Here is a 24661-nt window from a genome sequence, read left to right as displayed (position 1 = left end):
GATGGACCTTTGTTGGCAAAGTAATGTCTCTGCTTTCCAATATGCTATCTAGGTTGGTCATAACTTTCCTTCCAAGGAGAAAGTGTCTTTTAATTTCATGACTGCAGTCACCATCTGCAGTGATTTGGAGCCCCCCAAAATAAAGTATGCCACTGTTTCCCCATCTATTTCCCATGAAGTGATGGTACCAGATGCCATCATCTTCATTTTCGGAATGTTGAGCTTTAAGCCAACTTTTTCACTCTCCTCTTTCACTTTCATCAAGAGGCTTTTTGTTCCTCTTCACTTTCTGCCATAAGGGTGGTGTCATCTACGTATCTCAGGTTATTGATATTTCTCCCGGCAATCTTGATTCCAGCTTGTGCTTCTTCCAGCCCAGTGTTTCTTATGATGTACTCTGCATAGAAGTTAAATAAGCAGGGTGACAATATACAGCCTTGACGTATTCCTTTTGCTGTTTGAAACCAGTCTGTTGTTCCATGTCCAGTTCTAACTGTTGCTTCCTGACCTGCATGCAGGTTTCTCAAGAGGCAGATCAGGTGGTCTGGTATTACCATCTCTTTGAGAACTTTCCACAGTTTATTGTGATCCACACAGTCAAAGGCTTTGGCATAGTCAATAAAGCAGAACTAGATGTTTTTCTGGAACTCTCTTGCTTTTTCCATGATCCAGCGATGTTGGCAATTTGATCTCTGGTTCCTCTGCCTTTTCTAAAACCAGCTTGAACATCAGGAAGTTCACGGTTCACGTATTGCTGAAGCCTGGCTTGGAGAATTTGAGCATGACTTTACTAGCATGTGAGATGAGTGCAATTGTGCGGTAGTTTGAGCATTCTTTGGCATTGCCTTTCTTTGGGATTGGAATGAAAACTGACCTTTTCCAGTCCTGTGGCCACTGCTGAGCTTTCCAAATTTGCTGGCATATTGAATACAGCACTTTCACAGCATCATCTTTCAGGATTTGGAATAGCTCAACTGGAATTCCATCACCTCCACTAGCTTTGTTCATAGTGATGCTTTCTAAGGCCCACTTGACTTTGCGTTCCAGGATGTCTGGCTCTAGGTAAGTGATCACACCATCGTGATTACCTGGGTCGTGAAGATCTTTTTTGTACAGTTCTTCTGTGTATTCTTGCCACCACTTCTTAATATCTTCTGCTTCTGTTAGGTCCATACCATTTCTGTCCTTTATTGTGCCCATCTTTGCATGAAATGTTCCCTTGGTATCTCTAATTTTCTTGAAGAGATCTCTAGTCTTTCCCATTCTGTTGTTTTCCTGTATTTCTTTTCATTGATCACTGAGGAAGGCTTTTTTTTTTTTATCTCCCCTTGCTATTCTTTGAAACTCTGCATTCAGATGCTTATATCTTTCCTTTTCTCCTTTGCTTTTCTCTTCTCTTCTTTTCACAGCTATTTGTACGGCCTCCTCAGACAGTCCTTTTGCTTTTTTGCCTTTTTTCCATGGGGATGGTCTTGATCCCTGTCTTCTGTACAATGTCACAAATGATTTTTCATCTATAAATGCAGTATCAGTTTTTACATTTGGTCAGTTTGTTGCAGTGGTGAGGTAAATTGATTCTAAAGCCCTTGGGAATGATAAAGTGCTATATGAGTTTTTCCTGATGGTAAAATGCCTTTCTTAATATTAAAACCTAATCTACGTACTGGCTTATTGTTATTGATATTATCATTTTAAATGTCAGGTTTACTTTAAGGTAAGCTGAGACAATAATCTTTTTCCTACCACTGCACTTCCTACCAGGCACATTGAACAAAGAAAGTGACACAGTGGAAATGCAATTCCTAAACTGTCAGGCTGTCCTGTTAAGTTTCCTTGATGCAGCATCATGGAATTTGTTAAGGATAAAATGAACTAAACATTTAACTTTGCCACCACCTAGAGGCAATTATGTCATACATGCTGTCTTGATTAAACTTTCTCAAATGCTGCTTTCAGAGTAGATGTGGAACAAAAGTAAAAGGTGGATAACTCTTTGTATATAATTTTTCTCTACACCCTAAAGAATTGTCCTTTCCCTAGTGGGTTCTCAGCATGCACTGTGAGATTAAAACATACTTGTTTACTACTAAGCAAATCTGAATTTTACCAGAAGTTGCCAGTAGGAAATGTATCTCAAGGAATTGGGTGTCTTATAGAAATATTTATTGCAGATGTTCTTAAAGTATCTCCTTTGTAAGTTGAATTCTTTATACTTTGCATAATATTACAATAGTATCTTTCTTTTATGATATCCAGTTCCTAATAAGACAGTATAGACATTAAGAAATGAAACAATATTACTTGCAAGAAATTCATAACTACTATGCAAATATTTAGAAGGCTACTGTTGCCTAAGTATGTACTTCACAGGCTTTTTCTTATTTTGTCTCTGAAAATCTAAATTTACATATCTATGCCATGGTTATTTAAAGGGTTTTTAATACTATTTTAAGATACAGTTCTTTTAAATTGGGTCACAATATGTGCAAACTATATGTCTTATATTATTGAATAATTTAATAAATGTATGTGGCATCCTTTTAGTAAAGGGTTATCTATTAAATTTTTAGTTTCTCTAATAATTATTTGTTGATATTAAATTGACAGCATAAAATAATTATAAAATTACAGACAATGTATTTTGACACATCATCAGGAACTGTTGAACAAATAAAGGGAATTCCTTAAAATGTAACAACTTAACACCAATTCGAAAGTATACGCTTTCCAAAATGTGTATGATTTTGTAAGAAGTTAACTTGTTTAGGAAGAGAAGCATTAGATCATTGCAGAACCAGTATTTAACTGTTGGAAATCATAACACACACACCAATTGATGCTTGACTGAATCCTCCTTCTTCCCCAGACAGAGGAAATGACAGGATATTATTCACATATAAAGATGATTTCAAATTGTATTTCTTTCCTCATATAAAATAAAAGTTTACAGACATGTTATGCTGTTTGAATTAGAAAAATATTAGCATCTTCTCAAATGTGTTTTCTAACTTTATTGTAGGAAGAAGTTGTGGAAGAGATTGAGTTGTATATGGAATAAAATCCCAGGAAATTAAATGAAAAATTTAAATAAATTATTTTTCAGTTATAACATTTCATATAAATGACCATGTCTGATAACTCCTTGGACAGCTGCTCTTTACAAATAAAAACATCATAAATAAGTGCATATGAATGTGGGATTAGAAAGCTAGGGTCATGGAAATTGTGCTTTTGCAAAGAAAATTTAATTTTAACTCTTACATGAAAAGATCTGTATCTAGCTCCATGTTTTTGCTCAACTCTTGCTGCTTTTTTGAGTTCTTCCTGCTGCTTGCAAAAATACTGTCTGTTTATTACGTAAACCAGTACTGCCACCTCGTGATCTTTTCCTGAATTTCACCTGTCCATCCTTATTCGTTCTCTTTGGGTACTTCTTATTTCTGGCTTACTGGTTTAGTATTCCTCACATCTGCACATTTTTGATCTCCGACTTCTGGTTAGAATCTCTTCTAGGGTTAGTTAGTTAGTTGCTGTTAGTTGCTCAGTCATGTCCGACTCTCTCTGACCCCATGAACTGTATAGCCCAACAGACTCCTCTGTCCATGGGATTCTCCAGGCAAGAATCCTGGAGTGGGTAGCCATTCCTTTCTCCAGGGAATCTTTCCGATCCAAGGATCAAACCGGGGTCTCCTACATTACAGGGAGATTCTTTACCGTCAGAGTCACCAGGGAAGTCTGTTACCATTTGGACCTAACAGAAGCAGAAGGTATTAAAAAGGAGTGGCAAGACTACACAGAAGAACTATACAAAAAATATTTTCATGACCCAGATAGCCATGATGGTGTGATCACTCACCTAGAACCAGACATCCTGTAATGGGAAGTCAAGTGGGCCTTAGGAAGCATCACTATGAACAAAGCTAGTGGAGGAGATGGAATTACAGTTGAGCTGTTTCAGATCCTAAAAGATGATGCTGTGAAAATGCTGCACTCAATATGCCAGCAAATTTGGAAAACAGCAGTGGCCACAGGACTGGAAAATATCAGTTTTCATTCCAGTCCCAAAGAAAGGCAATGCCAAAGAATGCTCAAACTGTCACTCAATTGCACTGATCTCACACGCTAGCAAAGTAGTGTTAAAAATTCTCCAAGCCGTGCTTCAACAGTATTTGAACTGTGAACTTCCAGATGTTCAAGCTGGATTTAGAAAAGGCAGAGGAATCAGAGATCAAATTGCCAACATCCACTGGATCATCAAAAAAGTGACAGAATTCCAGAAAAACATCTACTTCTGCTTTATTGACTACCCCAAAGCCTTTGACTGTGTGACTCACAACAAACTGTGGAAAATTCTTAAAGAGATCGGAATACCAGACCACCTTACCTGCCTCCTGAGAAATCTGTATGCAGGTCAAGAAGCAATAGTTAAAACTGGACATGGAACAACAGACTGATTCCAAATCAGGAAAGGAGTACATCAAAGCTGTATATTGTCACCCTGCTTATTTAAATTATATGCAGAGTACATCATGAGAAATGCTGGCCTGGATGAAGCACAAGCTGGAATCAAGATTGTTGGGAGCAATATCAGTCACCTCAGATATACAGTCCATGGGGTCGAGAAGAGTTGGACATGACTGAGTGACTTCACTTTCACTTTTCACTTTCATGCATTGGAGAAGGAAATGGCAACCCACTCCAGTATTCTTGCCTGGAGAATCCTGGGGACAGAGGAGCCTGGTGGGCTGTCGTCTATGGGGTCGCACAGAGTCAGACGTGACTGAAGCGACTTAGCAGCAACAGCAGCAGATATGCAGATGACACCACCCTTATGGCAGAAAGTGAAGAAGAGCCAAAGAGTCTCTTGATGAAAGTGAAAGAGGAAACTGAAAAAGTTGGCTTAAAACTCAGCATTCGGAAAATTAAGATCATGGCATCTGGACCCATCACTTCATAGCAAAAAGATGGGGAAACAATGGAAACAGTGAGAGACTTTGTTTTGAGGGGCTCCAAAATCACTGCAGATGGTGACTGGAGCCAAGAAATTAAACGATAGTTGCTCCTTGGAAGAAAAATTATGACCAGCTTAGACAGCATATTCAAAAGCAGAGACATTACTTTGCCAACAAAGGTCTGTCTAGTGAAAGTTATGGTTTCTCCAGTAGTCATGTATGGATGTGAGAGTTGAACTATAAAGAAAGCTGAGCACCAAAGAATTGATGCTTTTGAACTGTGGTGTTGGAGAAAACTCTTGATCATGGGGTGGCAATGAGTTGGACATGACTGAGCAACTGTACTGAACTGAACTGTGTTATTTTCATCTTTATCCCCATTAATTCTCTCCTGGATATTTTGTCAGTGCATTTGAAGAGTAGTTAACATGACAACTGTCCATGACAAGACCTAAAAGTTAAAGCACGTCTGCCAAAAAAGAAGTAAAAATTAGGTTCCATGGCTTCTGTTTCATATCTGTAATTCTAGTGCCAACTTAGCTGAGGATATTCAAAACTTACTAGCTAGAGGAATTAGAATGAAATATAATTTCTCTAATTTATTTTATTTGATGATCATCCTTTTAAAAAACACATTTTTATGGTTTATTTTTTATCTCTTTGTTTTTGCAGCTTTTATCATTCCTCCAGGGTTTATTTACTTTTTACCACGAGGGATATGAACTCGCCCAGGAATTTGCACCATATAAACAACAGCTGCAGTTCAACTTGCAGAATGTAAGACTATACCTGTTCTCACTGCCTCTCCTTAGTTAATCAGATGATCCCAGGGCAACTGAGTTATAGCCAAGCTGAACTTTGGAGTCTTTCAAAAACTTATCTGAGTACAATAAAGCCTCATTCATTTAGAAAAATCACTTAATAAATTTATTAACTTTTTAAAATAAGAGCTAATCTCATGTTTGAAAAATATATACTGCCAAATTTCGTGAAAATGAAAATATCTGAGTGCAGAGACCTTAGAAACTGTTGCCTTTATCTAGTGTTTTGATTATTTTGCTGAGTGACCCTAGGCATGTCATATTTCCTGAGAGGGCAGTATTTCTGTGTTTGTGAAAGGAACTTTCACAATGGACTTTCATGCTCTGTCCCTTTCCTCCCTGAAGCTATTTATTTTATAGCTGACATTTACTGTTTTCTAAAAATAAATTTAAATGTGGCTTTCAAGCATCCATAAAAGCTGTGTTAAAGCTTCAGGAGAATTATTTAAAAACACCCTATCTATTTCTGGGACAGTTTACTTTGTAAAGTTGTCCAGTAAATGCTTTTAATATTTGATTGCAGTTATACAAATTCTGATTTACATGTACTGAATACCAGTTACACTTTAAAAAGTTAGCCAATCCTTTCTGTATTATCAAATATGTTGTTCAGTTGGTAAGTCATGTCTGGACTCTTTGCAGCCTCCTGGACTGCAGCACACTAGGCTTCCCTGTCCTTTCACTATCTCCAGGAGTTTGCTCAAACTCATGTCCATTGAGTCGATGATGCCAATAACAAAATCTTAATTGCTGAGGATTTTGTGTAAATGAAGAGTTATTTCTGAAACCATGTCTGGTACTCTGTAGCTAAAATAGTTTGTGAAGATTTCACTTAATTTTCTATAAAAAGCATGCCTTTCACTCCTTACCTGATTTTTGCTATTGTAAAGATGTTCAGCAAATAGAAATATGCGTTTGGAGCGTAGCACGAGAAATAAGTAATTGCATTTATTCTACTTGTGTTTTGCATTTAGCTTTTTATTTAACCTAGATTTTCTCACAGAATCAATTTCACATGCAATTCATTCCATTGTTTTTCAATATGGAATCCATTTGGGCTTTCTCAGTAAATATTAAAAGGGAAAATTATAAACCCAAAGTATTTTTATTATTTCCATATTAAATGCAATTGCAGTAAAATTCCTGAGATTTGAGAACAAGAGACAGGTAAAGTATTGGAAAAAATTCATATCCTTATGTTTCAAAGGGAAAAGCAGCAAAAGTGGCAATTAAGAAAACTTTCCTAACTTTACTTTGAGATTCAGATCTTTTATTAGGGGCCGTAACAAAATGGTAATCATCACTGTCTCATAGGTTGGTGATTATTCTTATGTTTCCAAGTGTGTATTGTTGAGATAATATGACCTGAATGCAAAATTGATTTTCATAGAGAAAAGCCATATACTTTCTATATCTTCCCTTAAGTAAACTTGCTATGGTGTAAGTAAATTACTTCCTACAATAGAAGATGTTAGAACTTGGAAAACTATTCATTTTTATGTGTTAATTTATGCATTGACCTCCTGATAACTATGTTAGGATTTTGGGAAAACAAGGTAAGTGATATTTCTTCAAAGAGGTGTTCGAAATAAAAATGATGAACTTTTTTCTTGATTAGTGCCACATATATCAAAACTATGTGAATTTATTTTAACCCTCAAAACAAATTAAGTTGTTGTGTATCTGCTTTTTTTTTATCTTAGGTATTATGGGATATAAAATGTTATTTTAATTAATATCTTATATTTGTAAAGCTATAAGTTGTTCCCTAGATAATGTTAAGTGGGAAATTGGATAACATACACACATACACAGATTCAAAGAGAAACATGCAGAAGGTCATTCAGAAAAGTTTCACTAAAGCAGATCAAAATTAGAGCATAGGATTCAATGTAGATGGTGGTGGATATGGTGAACAGTCCTGAAAGAGTCAAGGTTATCCTTTGCACCATTTGTAGTTTTGAAACCTTAGACTGGGTGTTCCTCAAAACTGGTAGAAAACACTGAATGAAATTGTTGTTTCTATTTACTAAAGACGAGGAATAATTTTGAAAGTACTCGACAAGAGGTAGAGCGATTGATGCAGAGGATGAAATCTGCCAATCAAGATTACAGGCCACCCAGCCAGTGGACAATGGAAGGCTACTTGTATGTCCAGGAGAAACGTGAGTTGCAAAGATGTAAATTAATGTCTCATAAGATTAACATTCTGTTTCTATGAGACGTAAGTTGGTTACTTGCTTTTCCTTCAAGAAGGAAGACTAAAATTCCTAACAGCTTTATCCTATATGGTCTGCTTGGCCAGCGACTATCACTGAATGTGGAAGTTTTTCCACTTTTCACCACTGGATTCTCTAAGCTGGTATGTTGTTAAACTTGGAACTTAGAATTTTCATGATGATACCGTAACATGAGTTCAGTTTTAGAATTTAATTATGGTGTCTGATCTCAATGCAAAATTTCATGGAGAATTAAAACCCAAATCCTTTATCAGATGAATCATCTTGGTGACTTTGGTAGTGGTTTTCCCCTTCAGCAGCATTATTTCATTTAATTCTGTGCTCTGACAGTTTTCAGGAGTAAAACTGGTAATTACATAACATCAAACTGGCACTGTTTACTTCCTGGTGTTGGGAAATAAGCTTCAGATCCAGTAGAGCATTATTATAAGTGCCTCACTCTGAGAAAGTTTTTCTCACAAAAGTTAATAAAAGCCATTCAAACTTGTATAACTAGGGTCCTTTTTTGTCATTAAGTGGAACGAGCGATTAAATTAACTCTCTGTTTCAAACCAGAATGCCCTAAAGCACTCTCTTACTCGTTGTGTTGAAGGAACAGTTGTTTGCATTTCCAGTACATCATGGGCCAGGGTCTTCATAAAACACAGAATCACGTGCGTGGATTGTGCAGTAATCTCAGATTGCTCTAAAAGTTGGTAAATGCCTATTTTCACTTTTTGTAGTTTTTCTCACATGTGTGGACTTGAAGATGACATGGAGTAACATTGCCCTAAGTCTCCCCATCTCTAGACAATAGATCCGGGTAGTTTTCTTGAAGACATTATAGTTAAAGGGTTTGAGATGTGGAAGCTGTAGATGTTGACTGTGAAAGTTTTGGGGGCATAATGCAAAATGATCACTAATATGCCAAGGTAGTTTATATTTGACATGATCAGATGATTGTCATTTGTTCCTTAACAGTACGGAAGCAGATAACAGTTTGATCCAGTAGTCTCAGCAAATAATTATTACTACATTGGTGATAGTGGGCTGCTGGCTCAGGGGATCTGGTTTCAGGATTTTCCCTCTCATAGCTATCTACCTTGACCAGTCTACTGTTTTCAGATGTTAAAATGATGAATCGAATGTCCTGCCTTTATAGTCTATAATTAAAATATAATAAATAGGTTTTTCCAAAATTTCTTGAGAAAAGACCAATTCATTGATCATATATGCAAGAGTATATGGATTTAACTCAGGACCCTAAGAAAGATTCTGCATACTGAATAGTTTTTCCATATTTGAGAGGCTCAGTGTGAGGGTACATGGAGAGGAGCTTATACTGTGCCTAGTGGAGGAATATGTGGATAATGAGGCTTGTCAAATCTGCATCTGGTAGAGGAGGTGCGATCCTGTTGCCCAAAGATTTTTTATTCATTGCAGCTCAGCAATACTTTATTTCTTGAGGTCCCCCCTCACCCCTATTGTTAACACAGTTGCTAAAATCATTGTGGGTATACAATATCATGTTCTACTCAAAAAAGCTTTGGATTACCTAGCAAAATTCTTGTGTACATAATCTTCACATATGTCCTGTTCAGCCACGACTTGGTAGCCCATCCACTGGATGGTGCCAAGGTTTGCTTACCTATTCCCCAGCTGTTGGACATTTGGATCATACTAAAAGCATAAGCCCTTTAATAATCTGGGGTCTGGATGCATAGACAGAATGCAGTGTTTTATGCACCTGTCTGATGTTGATATCTTTTATTCTCAGATACCTGACTTCTTCTCTGGGTCAGTCTGAAATGATCATAAGGCCCTCTGTGGCACTGACCTTTTCTCTGAGAGTTCCTATCCCTCTAACATCTGCTTTAGGCTACAGAACTCAGGTAAATCTTCAATTCCAGTGTTTCTGTAGCCTGGGAGCAAATCTGTCTATCTCCTTAATACCCTGTGAACCCATACCTTCTCTCCATCTCCGTAGTCTTGTGCTGGCCTCCTTGCTGTTCTTTTTTGCCTCCAGGCTTGTCGACCTCAGTCCGTCCTCAGAGAGCTTCCAGCAGCTTCCTCTGCAGTGCTTGCTTGGTTGTGCCTCTCCTGTGATGGCCGTGGTCAGGCATGGCATTCAAGGCTCCTCTCTATTTGTAGCATCCTCTCTTATCACATTCTTCCTGTTCCCTGGACAGCATCCATCTCCATTTTACTGTATATCTGCCTGTGCTGTTTTTATAGCTTTAGTGAGGCACACTTGGCATGCAATAAGTTGCACATATTTAAAATGTACTGTTTGATCAATTTTGTCACATGTATCCACCTATGAAGCTATCACCACAGTCAACATAACACATGTATTCATCACTCTCAAAAGTGTTAATTTGCCTCACTGTAATCCCTCACTCCTTTCATTCCCACTTACCATCCTCACTTCTTTCTTTTGCCTAGGGATTTAAAAAGGAAAATGAATGGGATTATATGCTTTGGAATTATTTTTCTATGAGGAAAAAGTACTCATTTCTTCTAAGAAGAAGAAATTCATTCTAAGAAGAAGATTTCTTCTTAGAATCTTTGAGAGCATTTATATTAAGAAAATCTGACCATTTCACTAAGACACACTGATTGTGCTCTTGCTATCACTGAGTAAGTCTTGTGGAGAACAGAAGAGGAGGTGAAGAATATGGCTCCAAGATGTTTATTCAGTTGTGGGAGGTATAAGACAGATAAACTTACACAATTAGCAACCAGTGATCAATAGTAAATGTCAGAGCTATAAACTGATTGATAAATGGAGATGGATGTAATGGGATGGTAGCAGATGATTGCTATTTAGACACAGCACTCCACTTCATCTGAGTATGTGGTTTGTATGTTACCCACCTCCAGGTATACAGTGAATTGCATTCTGGTAGATTCCAGTTTAAGCAGGAAGAGCATGGGGTCCAGAGTCAGATAGAGCTATATTGGAATTTTATGCCACCTGTTAACTGGGTAATTCTGGGTAGGGAACTTTCTGAGCTCAGTCTCCTCAGTTTTAAAAGAGGGATATTTATATCTAATCTCATAATAACATTGTAAGAATTAGAGATAATGTATATAGAATGTCTCTGTTATCAGTAGTGGTGCATAGTAATACCACTGTACTTCCAGGAGCCCTTACTGTTCTGTGCACTTTGTATTTATATCATTTAATTCTTAAAACAACTCCTGAGAAGTATTGTTCCTCTAAAAGGAAGAACTCCAACCACATGCCCTCTTAATGAAGAAAGCAGCACCATCTGCTGCTCTTAAGCTTTATTTTCTTTTATGTAAAATGCTCTTTATAATGTCTGACTTTGAAAGTTTCTAGATAAAATGTTGACTCTTAGTAGGTATCCAGTGAATGTTAATTCCCTCCCAATCCACAGACATCATCTCAGCAACCTCAGATGATCACTGGATAAGATAATTAAACTTGTTTTGGTTTGCAACTTCAGAGCTGTAATAAATTTTATTTTCCCAGACTTTTTTTAGGGACTTCAGAATCACTTGCCTAAGAACATCTGCACTGGCCTGGTGCCAAGCAACTTTAAAGAAAGCAGCATGTGTGTGCAGCACACTTGAAGACCAAATGCATGGGGTTCTGAAGTTAACATAGAGGCAGGATGAAACATCTTGGGTCTAATAGGTCATCAGAGTGTTGTAGCAGCTTTATTTAAAAATTATAGCTAATATTGCTTCATAAATTGCTTCCTAAGTAGTAAAATCACTATAAGGATTTCTATCCAGCCACTCTCCACTAATCAACTGTAAGCCTTTAAGTATTTTACACCACATGTAACAGAGTTATCAACAAGTATTATTAAGTATTACAGTGTGAAATAGTCCCAAAACAGAATTGAAGTTAATTGCAGTAATCCTTTGTGATTACCAAGTATAGCGCTGCACCCCATAATTTTAAAGTCTGGAGTGGTTTAAGTATTCAAGCTACATATGACACCAAAGGCACTATTATTACAGAAAAAAATTCAAATGGCTCATGAAACACTTTTCTCAAGAGGTGCATTTTTACAATTCTGTTTCTTGGTTTTGAATACATTGTTATAAAACCCAGCCAGCAATAACATTGTATATAATTGTTGCTAGAGAGATCCAGGTGTTAATCCAGACAGGACCCTGTGTGAAGAAGCTTTAGGAAACAAGCTCTACTTTCAACCCACTCAGCCTACTGGGGCACTTGGATGCAAGATAATTGGCTTCCCTGTGGGAAAGATGAAGTCTTTTACCGAGGTCATGAAATAATTGAACTTGTGATTCATCTGTTTGCCCAGGTGAAGCAGCATCAACCAGTTTTTAAGGAGAACACTGGATGACAGAGTGGTATGCAGCGGGAAAGGGTTGCATACCCCAGCGAGGTTATATTTATGGGAAAAAGAAAGTGAACATTGTACATGCATGCATGCTAAGTTGCTTCAGTTGTGTTTGACTCCTTGGACTGTAGCCCACCAGGCTCCTCTGTCCATGGGATTCTTCAGGCAAGAATACTGGAGTGGGTTGCCATGCCCTCCTCCAGGGGATCTTCCCAACCCAGGAGACAAATGCACATCTCTTACGGCTCCTGCATTGGCTGGTGGGTTCTTTACCACTAGCACCATTGACCCTATGGTCTGTAAGCCCACAAGCTCCTCTGTCCAAGGGATTCTCCAGGCAAGAATACTGGAGTGGATTGCCTTTCCATTCTCCAGGGGATCTTCCTGACACAGGGATCGAATCTGAGTCTCCTGCATTGCAGGTGGATTCTTTAGTGTCTGAGACACCAAGGAAACCAACCCTTCATTTTAAAGAGAGATTTGAATTTAATTTTTTAGATTAGTGTTAAAAGGGAACAGCTCTGTGGTCAATAAAGTCTTAGAGAAAGATGAATAATTCATTCCTTCATCAAATCTTTATTGAAGAGCAACTATGTGTCTGGCCCTGTTCCATGGATTAAGAATATGCTATTCCACAGAACATCACTTGTTCCTTCTCTCATAGAGCTTTAGATTCTAGTTATGGATGCAGACAGTAAATAAGATGAATTAGTAAAGTGTTGATCACATACCTGTTAACTGTTGAGAAGAAAGTAAAGCAAAAAAAAAAAAGAGAGAGAGAGATAAGAAATGAAATGTCATGGTGAAGGTGTTGTGATACTAGCTATGTCTACAGAAAGGGCCATTTAGGAAAAAACCTGAAGGAAGTTACAGTGTAAGTCATGCAGGCATCTGAAGGAAGAGTCATCCTGTGAGTAGAAATGCTCTGGGGTAGAAATGCATTTTCCATGTTCAGAGACCAGCAGGGCCCAGTGTAACTAGCATTGAGTGTAGGAGGCAAAAGGCAGTAAGACCAATAATATCCTTCTATCCAGATCATTTGGAGCCTTCGGTTTATATCTGGGGAGATGTGGGAAATGACTGGAGAGTTTTGAACAAAAGGATGAAATGACCTGGCTAAATTTTGAGCAGGGTATTTCTGGCAATTTTGAAAGTAGACGATAAAGGAAGATGTAAGGAGACCTGTTATAACACCTCAGACTGTTCCTTCTCATCCTTCCCACATCCATGGGTAAACCACTTTCACAGACGGGATAACTGAAGCTGAGAGCTAAAGTAACTCTTGATTGTACCAAGTACATGTCAGAGCTGCAAATTAAGCCAAGTTGTCTGGTTGCAAGACACTCTACCCTACACCACTCTAGCTCCAGACTGGCCTTTCTCACTCACAGTAAGCGTTCCTGACTTGCATGGTCTATGGAAACCCTCAGTTGTACTTCATAGCATCGAAAACTGCACAAACTTGGATGCAACTCATATGTTAACAGTCTGTATTGTTTGCTTCCTTTCATTAGGACCTCTTGGTTTTACATGGATTAAACATTATTGTACATATGATAAAGGAAGTAAAACTTTTACAATGAGTGTTTCAGAAATGAAGTCCAGTGGGAAAATGGTGAGTCATTTTTTTTTCTATTGTCTTTTAACTGAACTTGTTATTTAAGTAATGGAAATAAAAATCTTTTGCACGTATTTTTCTAATAAACGTGTTCACAATTTTTCAACATTGAAAAGTCACAAAAGTTTTCTCTCTAAAGACCTTGATGACTTAAAAAGAACAGCCAGTACTTTTCTTTCACTTTGGCCGTGAATCTTTATAAGCAGTTACATTACATGTACGGACACCTTGGTGGATGGCCTCTCACATTCCTGGCAGCAGAGTCGTTTGTGGTGTTGGTTTGCCAGCAGCCCACAGAGGTTGTCAGGGGCAGGTTGAGGCTCACGAAGTCCGCCTCTTTCTTCCCGGTGGTTTCCTGTGGGAGCCCGTGTTTGTCCCTGCATGCCACAGTCCCTGCAAGCACTGAGTCCTTCTTACTGAAATGCTGGCCAGCAAAGTTTCTCAAAAGAAATCAGTGAGTGCTCATTTACCCCTGAAGTCAATCAGTCACTGAATGTCTCACACGGGCGGTGAACAGTACAAACTAAGAGTACTTTGTTTGCGGAAGTGCTGCCGAGTGCAGCACCTTTATGGCATGGAGTTTGCAATCTTTTTGTGAGTTAAGATATGAATATGGCAGACGATGAGACCTACAAATAAGATGACTGAGCCATCATCTGAGAGTCCTAGAGCTGGAAGTTATCCTAAAGATTATTGAGGCTCACCTCCTATCCTAAAGATTATTGAGGCTCGTCTCCTTTTAACTGACTAGAAGATAAAGATGGTAGAAAGTAAGTGACTCCCCACCTAATTTGTGGTATAGATCATGGAGTAGTAAATGTTGACCTAATTTAGGCACACATTCAAATATATCAACTGAAACTTATTGTGCTTGGGCATTCAATAGAGTCTAATGATTCAAAGTGACAGATATAAAGTAAAGGAGCACATACCAGAGAAAAAGAAATCTAAGATTGCTACCATCACGAGAAGTTGTTAACTGCTGTAATCACACCTTAGTTTCTTCTCAAGTTTTTGTAAGAAAAGCTGTTGCCCAGAAGTGAGTTCATGTGACAGTAGTGAGATAATAAACAGACCAAGCCAGAGTTCTATTAATAAATCTATAAGATTTGCAACCAGAGACAATAGAATTAACCAGGCATTAGGTAAATATTCTCCTTAAAATTGAATGGCTTTTCAGGTATAGAAGAGAATTATGAATCGAGCTTATGTTGGATTCTGTGCAAAGAGGTTTAGTTTCAGAAGCAGGCTAGCAATGGGTTACCAGCAGAAGAATCACATGGTATGCATGATAGTAATAGCGCTATAACAAGTATCTACTAGAGCTTTATTATTTTGGTAACTCTCTTGAGATTTGGAGTCAACTGTCAGCTGTCATTTAATACTCCACAGCTCTGATTCAAATATATACACATTATAGTATAATTTAACATGATAAGTAAATATGTTAAAGGGTGATAGGCGCAGAATTCTCAGAATTCTTTGAATAAAACATATATATGTGATTAATTTATTAATAAATGGTTTGGTGTATTACAGTTAGGAAGTTAACATTAGCCAGACATCTTTGTATTAATATTTATTGAAACAGGGCATAATTTTGATCTTTATACATAAACTGTACTCTAAGTTATTTTAATATGGAAACTTTAGATGGTATATTTAATATATTTCAGTTCACTCTGTCATCATGTCAAAAATATGTTCCACCTCTTGTTTCAGAATGGCCTTGTTACTAGCTCACCAGAAATGTTTAAATTAAAATCTTGTATCCGACGAAAGACAGATTCAATTGATAAACGATTCTGCTTTGACATAGAAGTGGTCGAAAGGTTTGAAATTTTCACTTTGTATTTTTTAATTTGGTTTAGATTAATGTTTTTCTGTGTATAGCTATAAATATTAAACAGCATAAAGTGCTTGTTTTTGAGTCTCTTTTTAAAAAAGCAGTATATGTTTAATTCATTCTCTCACTTGTTTATTCAATAAATATGGATTACATGATGCTTTCAAAAAAATAAACTAGACACAGAGTGCTACCAAAGGGTAATGTCACGCAGTGAAGAATCTGAAAAATCGTGTAAATGACTGTCTTGTTCAAAAGCACACATTGTGGACTAAGTTCCCCTTCCCAGTGAAGGAACCTGACAGCATTGTTCATGGCTCCTGGGCCAGCCTTTCTGTATGGTTTTGAAACCTAGGGGCTTTGTGCCAAAGTATAAAAAAAGACACTGCTGCACTTGCCGTAAGCTTCCTTCGGCCACTGAAATTCCATGCCTTCCATGCACACAGCACTGTTCTGGGCATTCTTAGTCACAGGATATTGGGAGAGACATAAAGGTTGTGCAGCCAAGCTCGTCATCTAACGGAACTGGTTAGCTGTACTCATTTATCGTTTCAAGTAGAGTAGAAACAAAGTCAGGAAAAGTATGTAAGTATGTTTCTTGATCTCTGTGGTATTCCATGATATATTCTTCCCCTGTATTACCACCATGCTTCTGAATGTGTGTGAATATATACCACATATATATATATATAACACTCTGACATACTGTATACACTGTTATATATCATAGCTTACATATACTATAGATTATAATTATTTAGTAGGACATGGCCCCATTTTTATGCTTCTTTAAAACAGTGTTAGCTGTTTTGGCCCTGTGTTCTTATACTTTGTAGATCTGCTGAGCAAGTTTACTTTTCTCTCCAAAAATTCCTTTGGGATTTTTGACTGGAGTTCTATTAAGTTGTTAATTAAACAATGGTGAATTGAACTCTCCCTAAGATTTTATATATCTTTTTTTTCCCCCATTTTGTTTTTGGGTGTCTTCTTTTCATTGAAATTTTGAATAGGATTCTTTCATTAGTAGAAACTCATTTTTGTTTTATGGTTGAAACTGCTGTGGAAAGACTAGTAATTTTTTTATATATCAATCTATGTCCATTGGTTTTAATAATTTTGTGATAGGAACGTTTAGGTGGTTTTGAAGTTTAATGACTGTGGCTCTGTCATCCTTTTCAGTCATTTTAGGGGAAGTAGTTTGAGACTAGCCTCCTTCAGACAGTCTTATACCTAAAACACTTAGGATTTCTTTTCAATTTTTTAATTTCTTTTTTTTTCTCTCCTATCTATATTATTTTCTCTATTTTCATTTTTTTCTCTTTCCTGCTTTTTCTTCAAATTTTAATTTATTTTAACTAAGAATTTAAGTAAACAGCATATGTTTAAAGGCATAAATAAGTGAATTGAATATATATAATACTTATTTTTAATAGGCATGGGATCATCACATTGCAAGCCTTTTCAGAAGCTAATCGAAAACTCTGGCTTGAAGCCATGGATGGAAAGGAACCGGTAGGAATACGACACATTCTCTAATTTTGATTTTATTGTTCTAATAATTGCAAAGTACATATAAAAAATTTATATGCCTCTATATAGTATATTTGAAAATATTAAAATAGCAAATCAGGAGTAGAGACTCTTACTGTTTTCTAATGTTGTGTCACTGGCACATAACAACAACTTTTGAATTTATTTTTCAGGGAGACTTCTAGGACTAATTTAAAACCCTAAAATTACTTTCAAAAAGTAATTTTATTTGGCTACATTGATTGGATTGCTTTATTTTGCTAGTTCTTGAGTGTCTACTCTTTGCAAGGCCAGTGTGAGGTTTGCAAGGCCAGTGTGATCAGCATGATGAACAAATTTCAGGGTAACCTAGACCACGGGTTAGAAGTCTCCTTTGATAAAACTGTTTGTAACTTGACATTTCCCTCAATCCAGATCCCCATTTTTCTAATAGATATTTTGATGTTGACATAAATTTACTTGAAATGATCAGGGAGGCGTATATAAAAAAGGGAATATGCCACTGATGACGTCTGTGACGCACGGCACTGAGGGCTTAGAGGGATGAGCGCACAGAGCCAGTAGAAGACACCAGCCTGTCCCTTGAAAACTGTCTTTTAAATGGCAAAGAACTTGTGAAAAGTGCCTGTGCAACAGCAGAGCTACACAAAGTGTGGACCCTAGATTTTGAATCTGTCCTACCAACTATTACCAAGCTACACTGAGTACAAAGATTATGATTAAGGATCTGGAAAATTTTGTAGCAATTAGGAGTCATTTTACATCTGTTGAATTTAATAATAAAAAAATTTAGACTGTCTATTCTTGATTGTTTATTACATTTACTTTTTTTTTTTTTTTTTGTAATTTACAAAATTATCTGTCAGTGACAGATTAAAAATTAAAAACAAAGCAACTTGTCTCTTTACTGCTAATAGTTGAGAGGCAAGCCCTGACCTACAGGAAATTTAGAAGACAGTGTGATAGCTTAAGAAGCACAAGTTAGGGTACATGCTGAGAAAAAACGTTAAGCAGGTAATTTGAGGAGGAAACAATCAGGTGCATCCGTCATGAGGTACTTCCTGGAGAAGGGAGATGGTGCCTCGTGTTGGATAATGGAATGAAATGCTTAGATCAGAGGGAAAGGGGTAAACCTTTGCCCAGGGCAGGACAGCAAGGGAGGAAAAGGAATGGGAGGCAAGACTGGAGGAGGGCATTGTGCACACAGTAGTGGTAGGACCTTGAAGTCAAGACACTCCGTTTCTATATCACTGAACCAGTACCACCCTGGTCATTATCTGTTGTGGCTCCTTAACTGCAGATGACTGGCTGACTTCTTTTGTTTTTTAGATTTATACCCTGCCTGCGATTATTAGCAAGAAAGAAGAAAGTAAGTTGTTTTAATAATTATTTGAAATGTTATCATGTAGATTTTTTTTTTTTTTTTTTAGTTGAAGTAAACGGCAGTCCACTCCAGTATTCTTGCCTGGGGGATCCCATGGAAAGCCTGGCGGGATACAGTCCGTGGGGTCTCAAAGAGTCAGACAGGACTGAGCAACTAAACCACAACAACAAAAATAACAAATTAGTTTCAGCTATACAACAAAACAATTAATTTCTGTATAAACTGTAAAGTGATTACTGCAGTAAGTCTAGTACCATCTGTCACCATAAAGTTGTCCTCCAGCCTCCAACCCCTTCCCTCTGATAACCATGAATCTGAGTTTGGTTTCTTTTTTGTTTGTTTTATTTTTTTATATTCCACATATAAGTGAAATCGTATGGTATTTGTCCTTCTCTGACTTATTTCACTTAACAAAATGCCTTTGAGTTCCCTCCATATTGTTGCAAATGGCAAACAAAAAATTTCCTTTTTTATAGCCGAGCAGTAGTCCATTTTGTGTATATACCTTATCTTCTTTATCCAATTCTCCCATCAGTGTCAATTTAGATTGTGTCCATATCTTAGCTATTGTAAATAATGCCACAATGAATATAGAGATTGATATATCTTTTCAAGTTAGTATTTTTCATTTTCTTTGGATAAATACCCAGAAGAGGTATAACTTGATCTTATGGAAGTTTGTTCTTAAACCTTGAGGAACCTTTGTACTATTTTCCATAGTTGCTGCTCCAGTATACATTCCTACCGATAGTGTACAAAGTTTCCCTTCTCTCCACATTCTCTGTAAAACTTCTTTTTTTGTCCTTTGGATAATAGCCATTCTAGCAGGTGCGAGTGATATCTCATTTTGATTGCATTTCTCTGATGATTAGTGGTGTTAAATGTCTTTTCATGTGCCTATTGGCCATCTGTGTGTGTTTTGAATAAAATATATAAATCCTCTGCCCATTTTTAAGTAAGTTGTTTTTTACTATTCAACTGTTTGAGTTCTTTATATATTTTTTTATATTTACCCCTTATCATATATATGATTTGCAAATATTTTCCCCTCATTCAGTAGATCACCAATACATTTTGTTGATGATTCCCTTTGCTGTACAGAAGCTATTCAGTTTCATATAGGCCCACTTGTTTATTTTTGCTTTCGTTGCCTTTGGTTTTGAGGTCAGATCAAAAAAATTCCATGTCAACACATACTAAGGAGCTTACTGCCTACATTTTTTTCTAGAATTTTTATGGATTCAGGTCTTATGTTTAAGTTGTAATCCATTTCAATTTGATTTTTTGTGCATGGTACTATATTCATTTCTTTGCAAGTGTCTGTCCAGTTTTCCAAGCACCATTTATTGAGGAGGCTGCCTTTTATCATTTTATATTCTTGACTCCTTTGTCATAAATTATTTATGCATGAATATATGGGTTTATTTTTAGACCCTTTACTCTCTTCCATTGATTTGTGTCTGTATTTATGCCCTTACCATACTCTTTTGACTACTGTAACTTTGTAGTTTACTTTGAAATCAAGGAGTTTGGTACCTCCAGCTTTATTTATTTATTTACTCATTTAGGGGTTTGTTTTTCTGATGATTCTTTTTTTGTCTGAAATCTGCCTTATCAGATTCTTTCATGGTTCCATAAAATCATTGATTATTAGTTCTAATTCTGTGGTAAATGCCTTTGGTAGTTTGATAGGGATTGCACTGAATCTGTAAATTGCGTTGGCTAGTATGATCATTTTAATGATATTACTTTTTCCCATTTATAAGTGTGGTATACCTTTCCATTTGTGTCATCTTTAATTTCTTTCATCAGTGTCTTAGAGTTTTCAGTGTATGTCTTTTACCTCTTTGTTTAAATTTATTCCAGGGTGTTCCTTTTTTATGTAGTTGTAAATGTGATTGTTTTCTTAATTTCTTTTTCTGATATTTTGTAATGAGTTATAGGAATACAGCAGATTTCTGTATATTGATTTTGTATGATGAAACTTTACTGAATTCATGTGTTAGTTCTAAGAGGTGGGTTTTTTTTTTTTTTTTTTTTTTGGTGGACTCTATAGTTTGTTTTTTCTATATAGTATCATGTCATCTGCAAATACTGACATTTTTTCATCTTCCTTTCCAGTTGGGATTCCTGTTATTTCTTTTTTCCCCTAACTGCTGTGGCTAGGACTTCCAATATTATATTGAATAAAAGTAGTTACAGTGAGCATTCTTCTATATAGTTCATAATCTTAAAGGAATACCTTTCAGCTTTTCACCAATGAGTATGATATTATCTGTGGGCTTGTCATATATAGCCTTTATTATGTCAAAATATGTACCTTCTCTGCCCACTTTGTTGAGAGTGTTTATCATAATAAGATGCTGAATTTTGTGAAATGCTTTCTCTGCATCTATGGAGACAGTCTACATTTTTTATGATTCATTTTGTAAGTATGAGTATCATGTTTATTGATTTGTAGAGGTTGAACAAGCTTTACATCCTTAGAACAAGTCTCACTTGATGATCATGATCATCCTTTCCTTTTTTTTTTTTTTTTTTTATTTTATTTTCCTCTTTATTTTAATTTCATATGTGATTGAATTCAGTTTGGCTTTCCAGGTGGCACTAGGGTTAAAGAACCTGCCTGCCAATGCAGGAGACACTAGAGAGGAGGGTTCAAAACCTCGGCCAGGAAGATCCCCTGGAAGAGGGCATGGCAACACACTCCAGTATTTTTACCTGGAGAATCCTATGGACAGAGGAGCCTTGTGGGCTACAGTCCATAGGGTCACAAAGAGTTGGGCATAACTACCACACAGTCGTGAAGCAACCTAGCATGCAGCATATACGAATTCAGTTTGCTAATATTTTGTTGAAGACTTTTACATCTATTTTCATTGGAGATGTTGGCCTGTAATTTTCCTTTTTTATGTGTCCTTGTCTGTTCTTGTTATCAGGATAATGCTGGCTTTATAAAATGAGTTTGGAAATGTTCTGCCTTCTTTACTCTTTGGATTAGTTTGAGGATAGATATTCAGTCTTTGAATGTTTGATAAAATTCACAGGTGAAACTGTCTGATGCTGTACTTCTGTTTGTTGGGATTTTTTTTTTTTTTTTGCAATCTCTTTACTAATAATCTATCTATTCAGATATTTTATTTCTTTATATTTCAGTCTTGAAGGTTATATGTTTCTAGGAATTTATCCATTTGATCTAAGTTATCCAATTCCTGTGCCCCAACCAGTAATGCTGAAGAAGCTAAAGTTGAAGTCTTCTATGAAGACCTACCGGAGAAGGCAGTGGCACCCCACTCCAGTACTCTTGCCTGGAAAATCCCGTGGATGGAGGAGCCTGGTAGGCTTCAGTCCATGGGGTCGCTGAGTCGGACATGACTGAGCGACTTACTTTCACTTCTTACTTTCATGCATCGGAGAAGGAAATGGCAACCCACTCTAGTGTTCTTGCCTGGAGAATCCCAGGGACGGCGGAGCCTGGTGGGCTGCCATCTACGGGGTCGCACAGAGTCGGACACGACTGAAGAACTAACACCCCAAAAAGATGGATTTTTCAATATAGCGGACTGGAATTCAAAAATGGGAAAACAGATACCTGGAGTAACAGGCAAATTTGGCCTTGGAGTACAGAATGAAGCAGGGCAAAGGCTAGCAGAGTTTTGCCAAGAGAACGCACTGGTCATAGAAAACACCCTCTTCCAACAACACAAGAGAATACTTTACAAATGGACGTCACCAGATGGTCAATACTAAAATCAGATTGATTATATTCTTTGCAACCAAAGATGGAGAAGCTATATACAGTCAGCAAAAACAAGACCAGGAGCCTACTGTGGCTCAGATCTTGAACTCCTTATTGAAAATTCTGATTCAAATGAAAAAAGTAGGGAAAACCACCAGACCATCCAGGCATGACCTAACACAAATACCTTACATTATACAGTGGAAGTGACAAATAGATTCAAGGAATTAGATCTAATATACAGAGTGCTTAAAGAACTATGGATGGAGGTTCATGACATTGTACAAAGGCAGTGATCAAGACCATCCCCAAGGAAAAGAAATGCAAAAAGGCAAAACGGTTGTCTGAGGAGGCCTTACAAATAGCTGAGAAAAGAAGAGAAGCTAAAGGCAAAGGAGAAAAGAAAAGATATACCCATCTGAATGCAGAGTCCCAAATAATAGCAAGGAGAGGTAAGAAAGCTTTCCTCAGTGATCAATGCAAAGAAATAGAGAAAACAGTAGAATGGGAAAGACTAGAGATCTCTTCAAGAGAATTAGAGATACCAAGGGAACATTTCATTCAAAGATGGGTGTAATAAAGGACAGAAATAGTATGGACCTCACAGAAGCAGAAGATATTAAAAGGAGGTGACAAGAATACACAGAAGAGCTATACAAAAAAAAGATCTTCATGACCCACATAACCATGATGGTGTGATCACTCACCTAGAGCCAGACATCCTGGAATGTGAAGTCAAGTGGGCCTTAGGAAGCATCACTATGAACAAAGCTAGTGGAGGTGATGGAATTCCAGTTGAGCTACTTCAAATCCTAAACAGTGGTGCTGTGAAAGTGCTGCACTTAATATGCCAGCAAATTTGGAAAATTCAGCAGTGGCCAAAGGACTGGAAAAGGTCAGTTTTCATTCCAATCCAATGCCAAAGAATGTTCAAACTACTGCACAGCTACACTTATCTCACACACTAGCAAAGTAATGCTCAAAATCCTCCCAGCCAGGCTTCAACAGTATATGAACTGTGAACTTCCAGATGTTCAAGCTGGATTTAAAAAGAGCAGAGGAACCAGAGGTCAAATTGCCAACATCCACTGCATCATCGAAAAAGCAAGAGAGTTCCAGAAAAACATCTACTTTTGCTTTATTGACTATGCCAGAGCCTTTGATTTTGTGGATCACAACAAACTGGAAAATTTTTAAAGAGATGGGAATACCAGACCACCTTACCTGCCTCCTGAGAAATCTGTATGCAGGTCAGGAAGCAATAGTTAGAACTGGACATGGAAAACAGACTGGTTCCAAATAGGAAAAGGAGTACGTCAAGGCTGTATATTATTACCCTGCTTATTTAACTTACATGCAGTGTACATCATGTGAAATGCCAGCCTGGATGAATCATAAGCTAGAGTCATGATTGCCGGGAGAAATATCAATAATCTCAGATACGCAGATGATACCACCCTTATGGCCGCAAACAGAGGAACTAAAGAGCCTCTTGATGAAAGTGAAAGAGGAAAGTGAAAAATTTGCCTTAAACTCAGCATTCAGAAAACTGAGATCATGGCATCTGGCCCATCACTTGATGTGTGTAAACAGTGGAAACACTGAAAGACTTTAATTCTGGGGGCTCCAAAATCACTGCAGATGGTGACTGCAGCCATGAAATTAAAAGACGTTGCTCCTTGGAAGAAAAGCTATGACTAACCTAGACAGCTTATTAAAAAGCAGAGACATTATGTTGCAGACAAAGGTCCATCTAGTCAAAGCTATGGTTTTTCCAGTAGTCATATATGGATGTGAGAGTTGGACCATAAAGAAACCTGAGCGCCTAAGAATTGATGCTTTTGAACTGTGGTGTTGGAAAAGACTCCTGAGAGTCCCTTAGACACCAAGGAGATCCAACCAGTCCATCCTAAAGGAAATCAGTCCTGAATATTCATTGAAGGGACTAATGTTGAAGCTGAAACTCCAATACTTTGGCCACCTGATGCGAAGAGCTGACTCATTGGAAAAGACCCTGATGCTGGGAGGGATTGAGGGCAGGAGGAGAAGGGGACGTCAGAGGATGAGATGGTTGTATGGCATCACTGACTCGATGGACATGAGTTTGAGCAAGCTCTGAGAGTTGGTGATGGACAGAGAGGCCTTGCGTGCTGCAGTCTGTGGAGTCACAAAGAGTCAGACACGCCTGAGCAACTGAACTGAACTG

The 24661-nt window shown here is 37.3% G+C and overlaps 1 protein-coding gene across 3 annotated transcripts in view; it reads left to right on the top strand.

Moving 5' to 3' along the window:
- The window catches only part of ARHGAP42 (Rho GTPase activating protein 42), a 340955-nt gene that overhangs the window by 264179 nt on the left and 52115 nt on the right, over positions 1–24661 (top strand). For all 3 annotated transcript variants that reach the window (XM_061440141.1, XM_061440144.1, XM_061440143.1), the window contains exons 7-12: positions 5625–5729; positions 7809–7938; positions 13853–13953; positions 15679–15788; positions 17236–17314; positions 18662–18701. In XM_061440141.1, coding sequence (XP_061296125.1) covers positions 5625–5729; positions 7809–7938; positions 13853–13953; positions 15679–15788; positions 17236–17314; positions 18662–18701 — 565 coding nt within the window. The remainder of the gene's footprint in view (positions 1–5624; positions 5730–7808; positions 7939–13852; positions 13954–15678; positions 15789–17235; positions 17315–18661; positions 18702–24661) is intronic.

The sequence above is a fragment of the Bos javanicus genome, chromosome 15 (assembly GCF_032452875.1).
Source record: "Bos javanicus breed banteng chromosome 15, ARS-OSU_banteng_1.0, whole genome shotgun sequence".
NCBI classification, from domain to species: Eukaryota; Metazoa; Chordata; class Mammalia; order Artiodactyla; family Bovidae; genus Bos; species Bos javanicus.
This window is presented reverse-complemented; position numbering and strand designations above follow the sequence as displayed.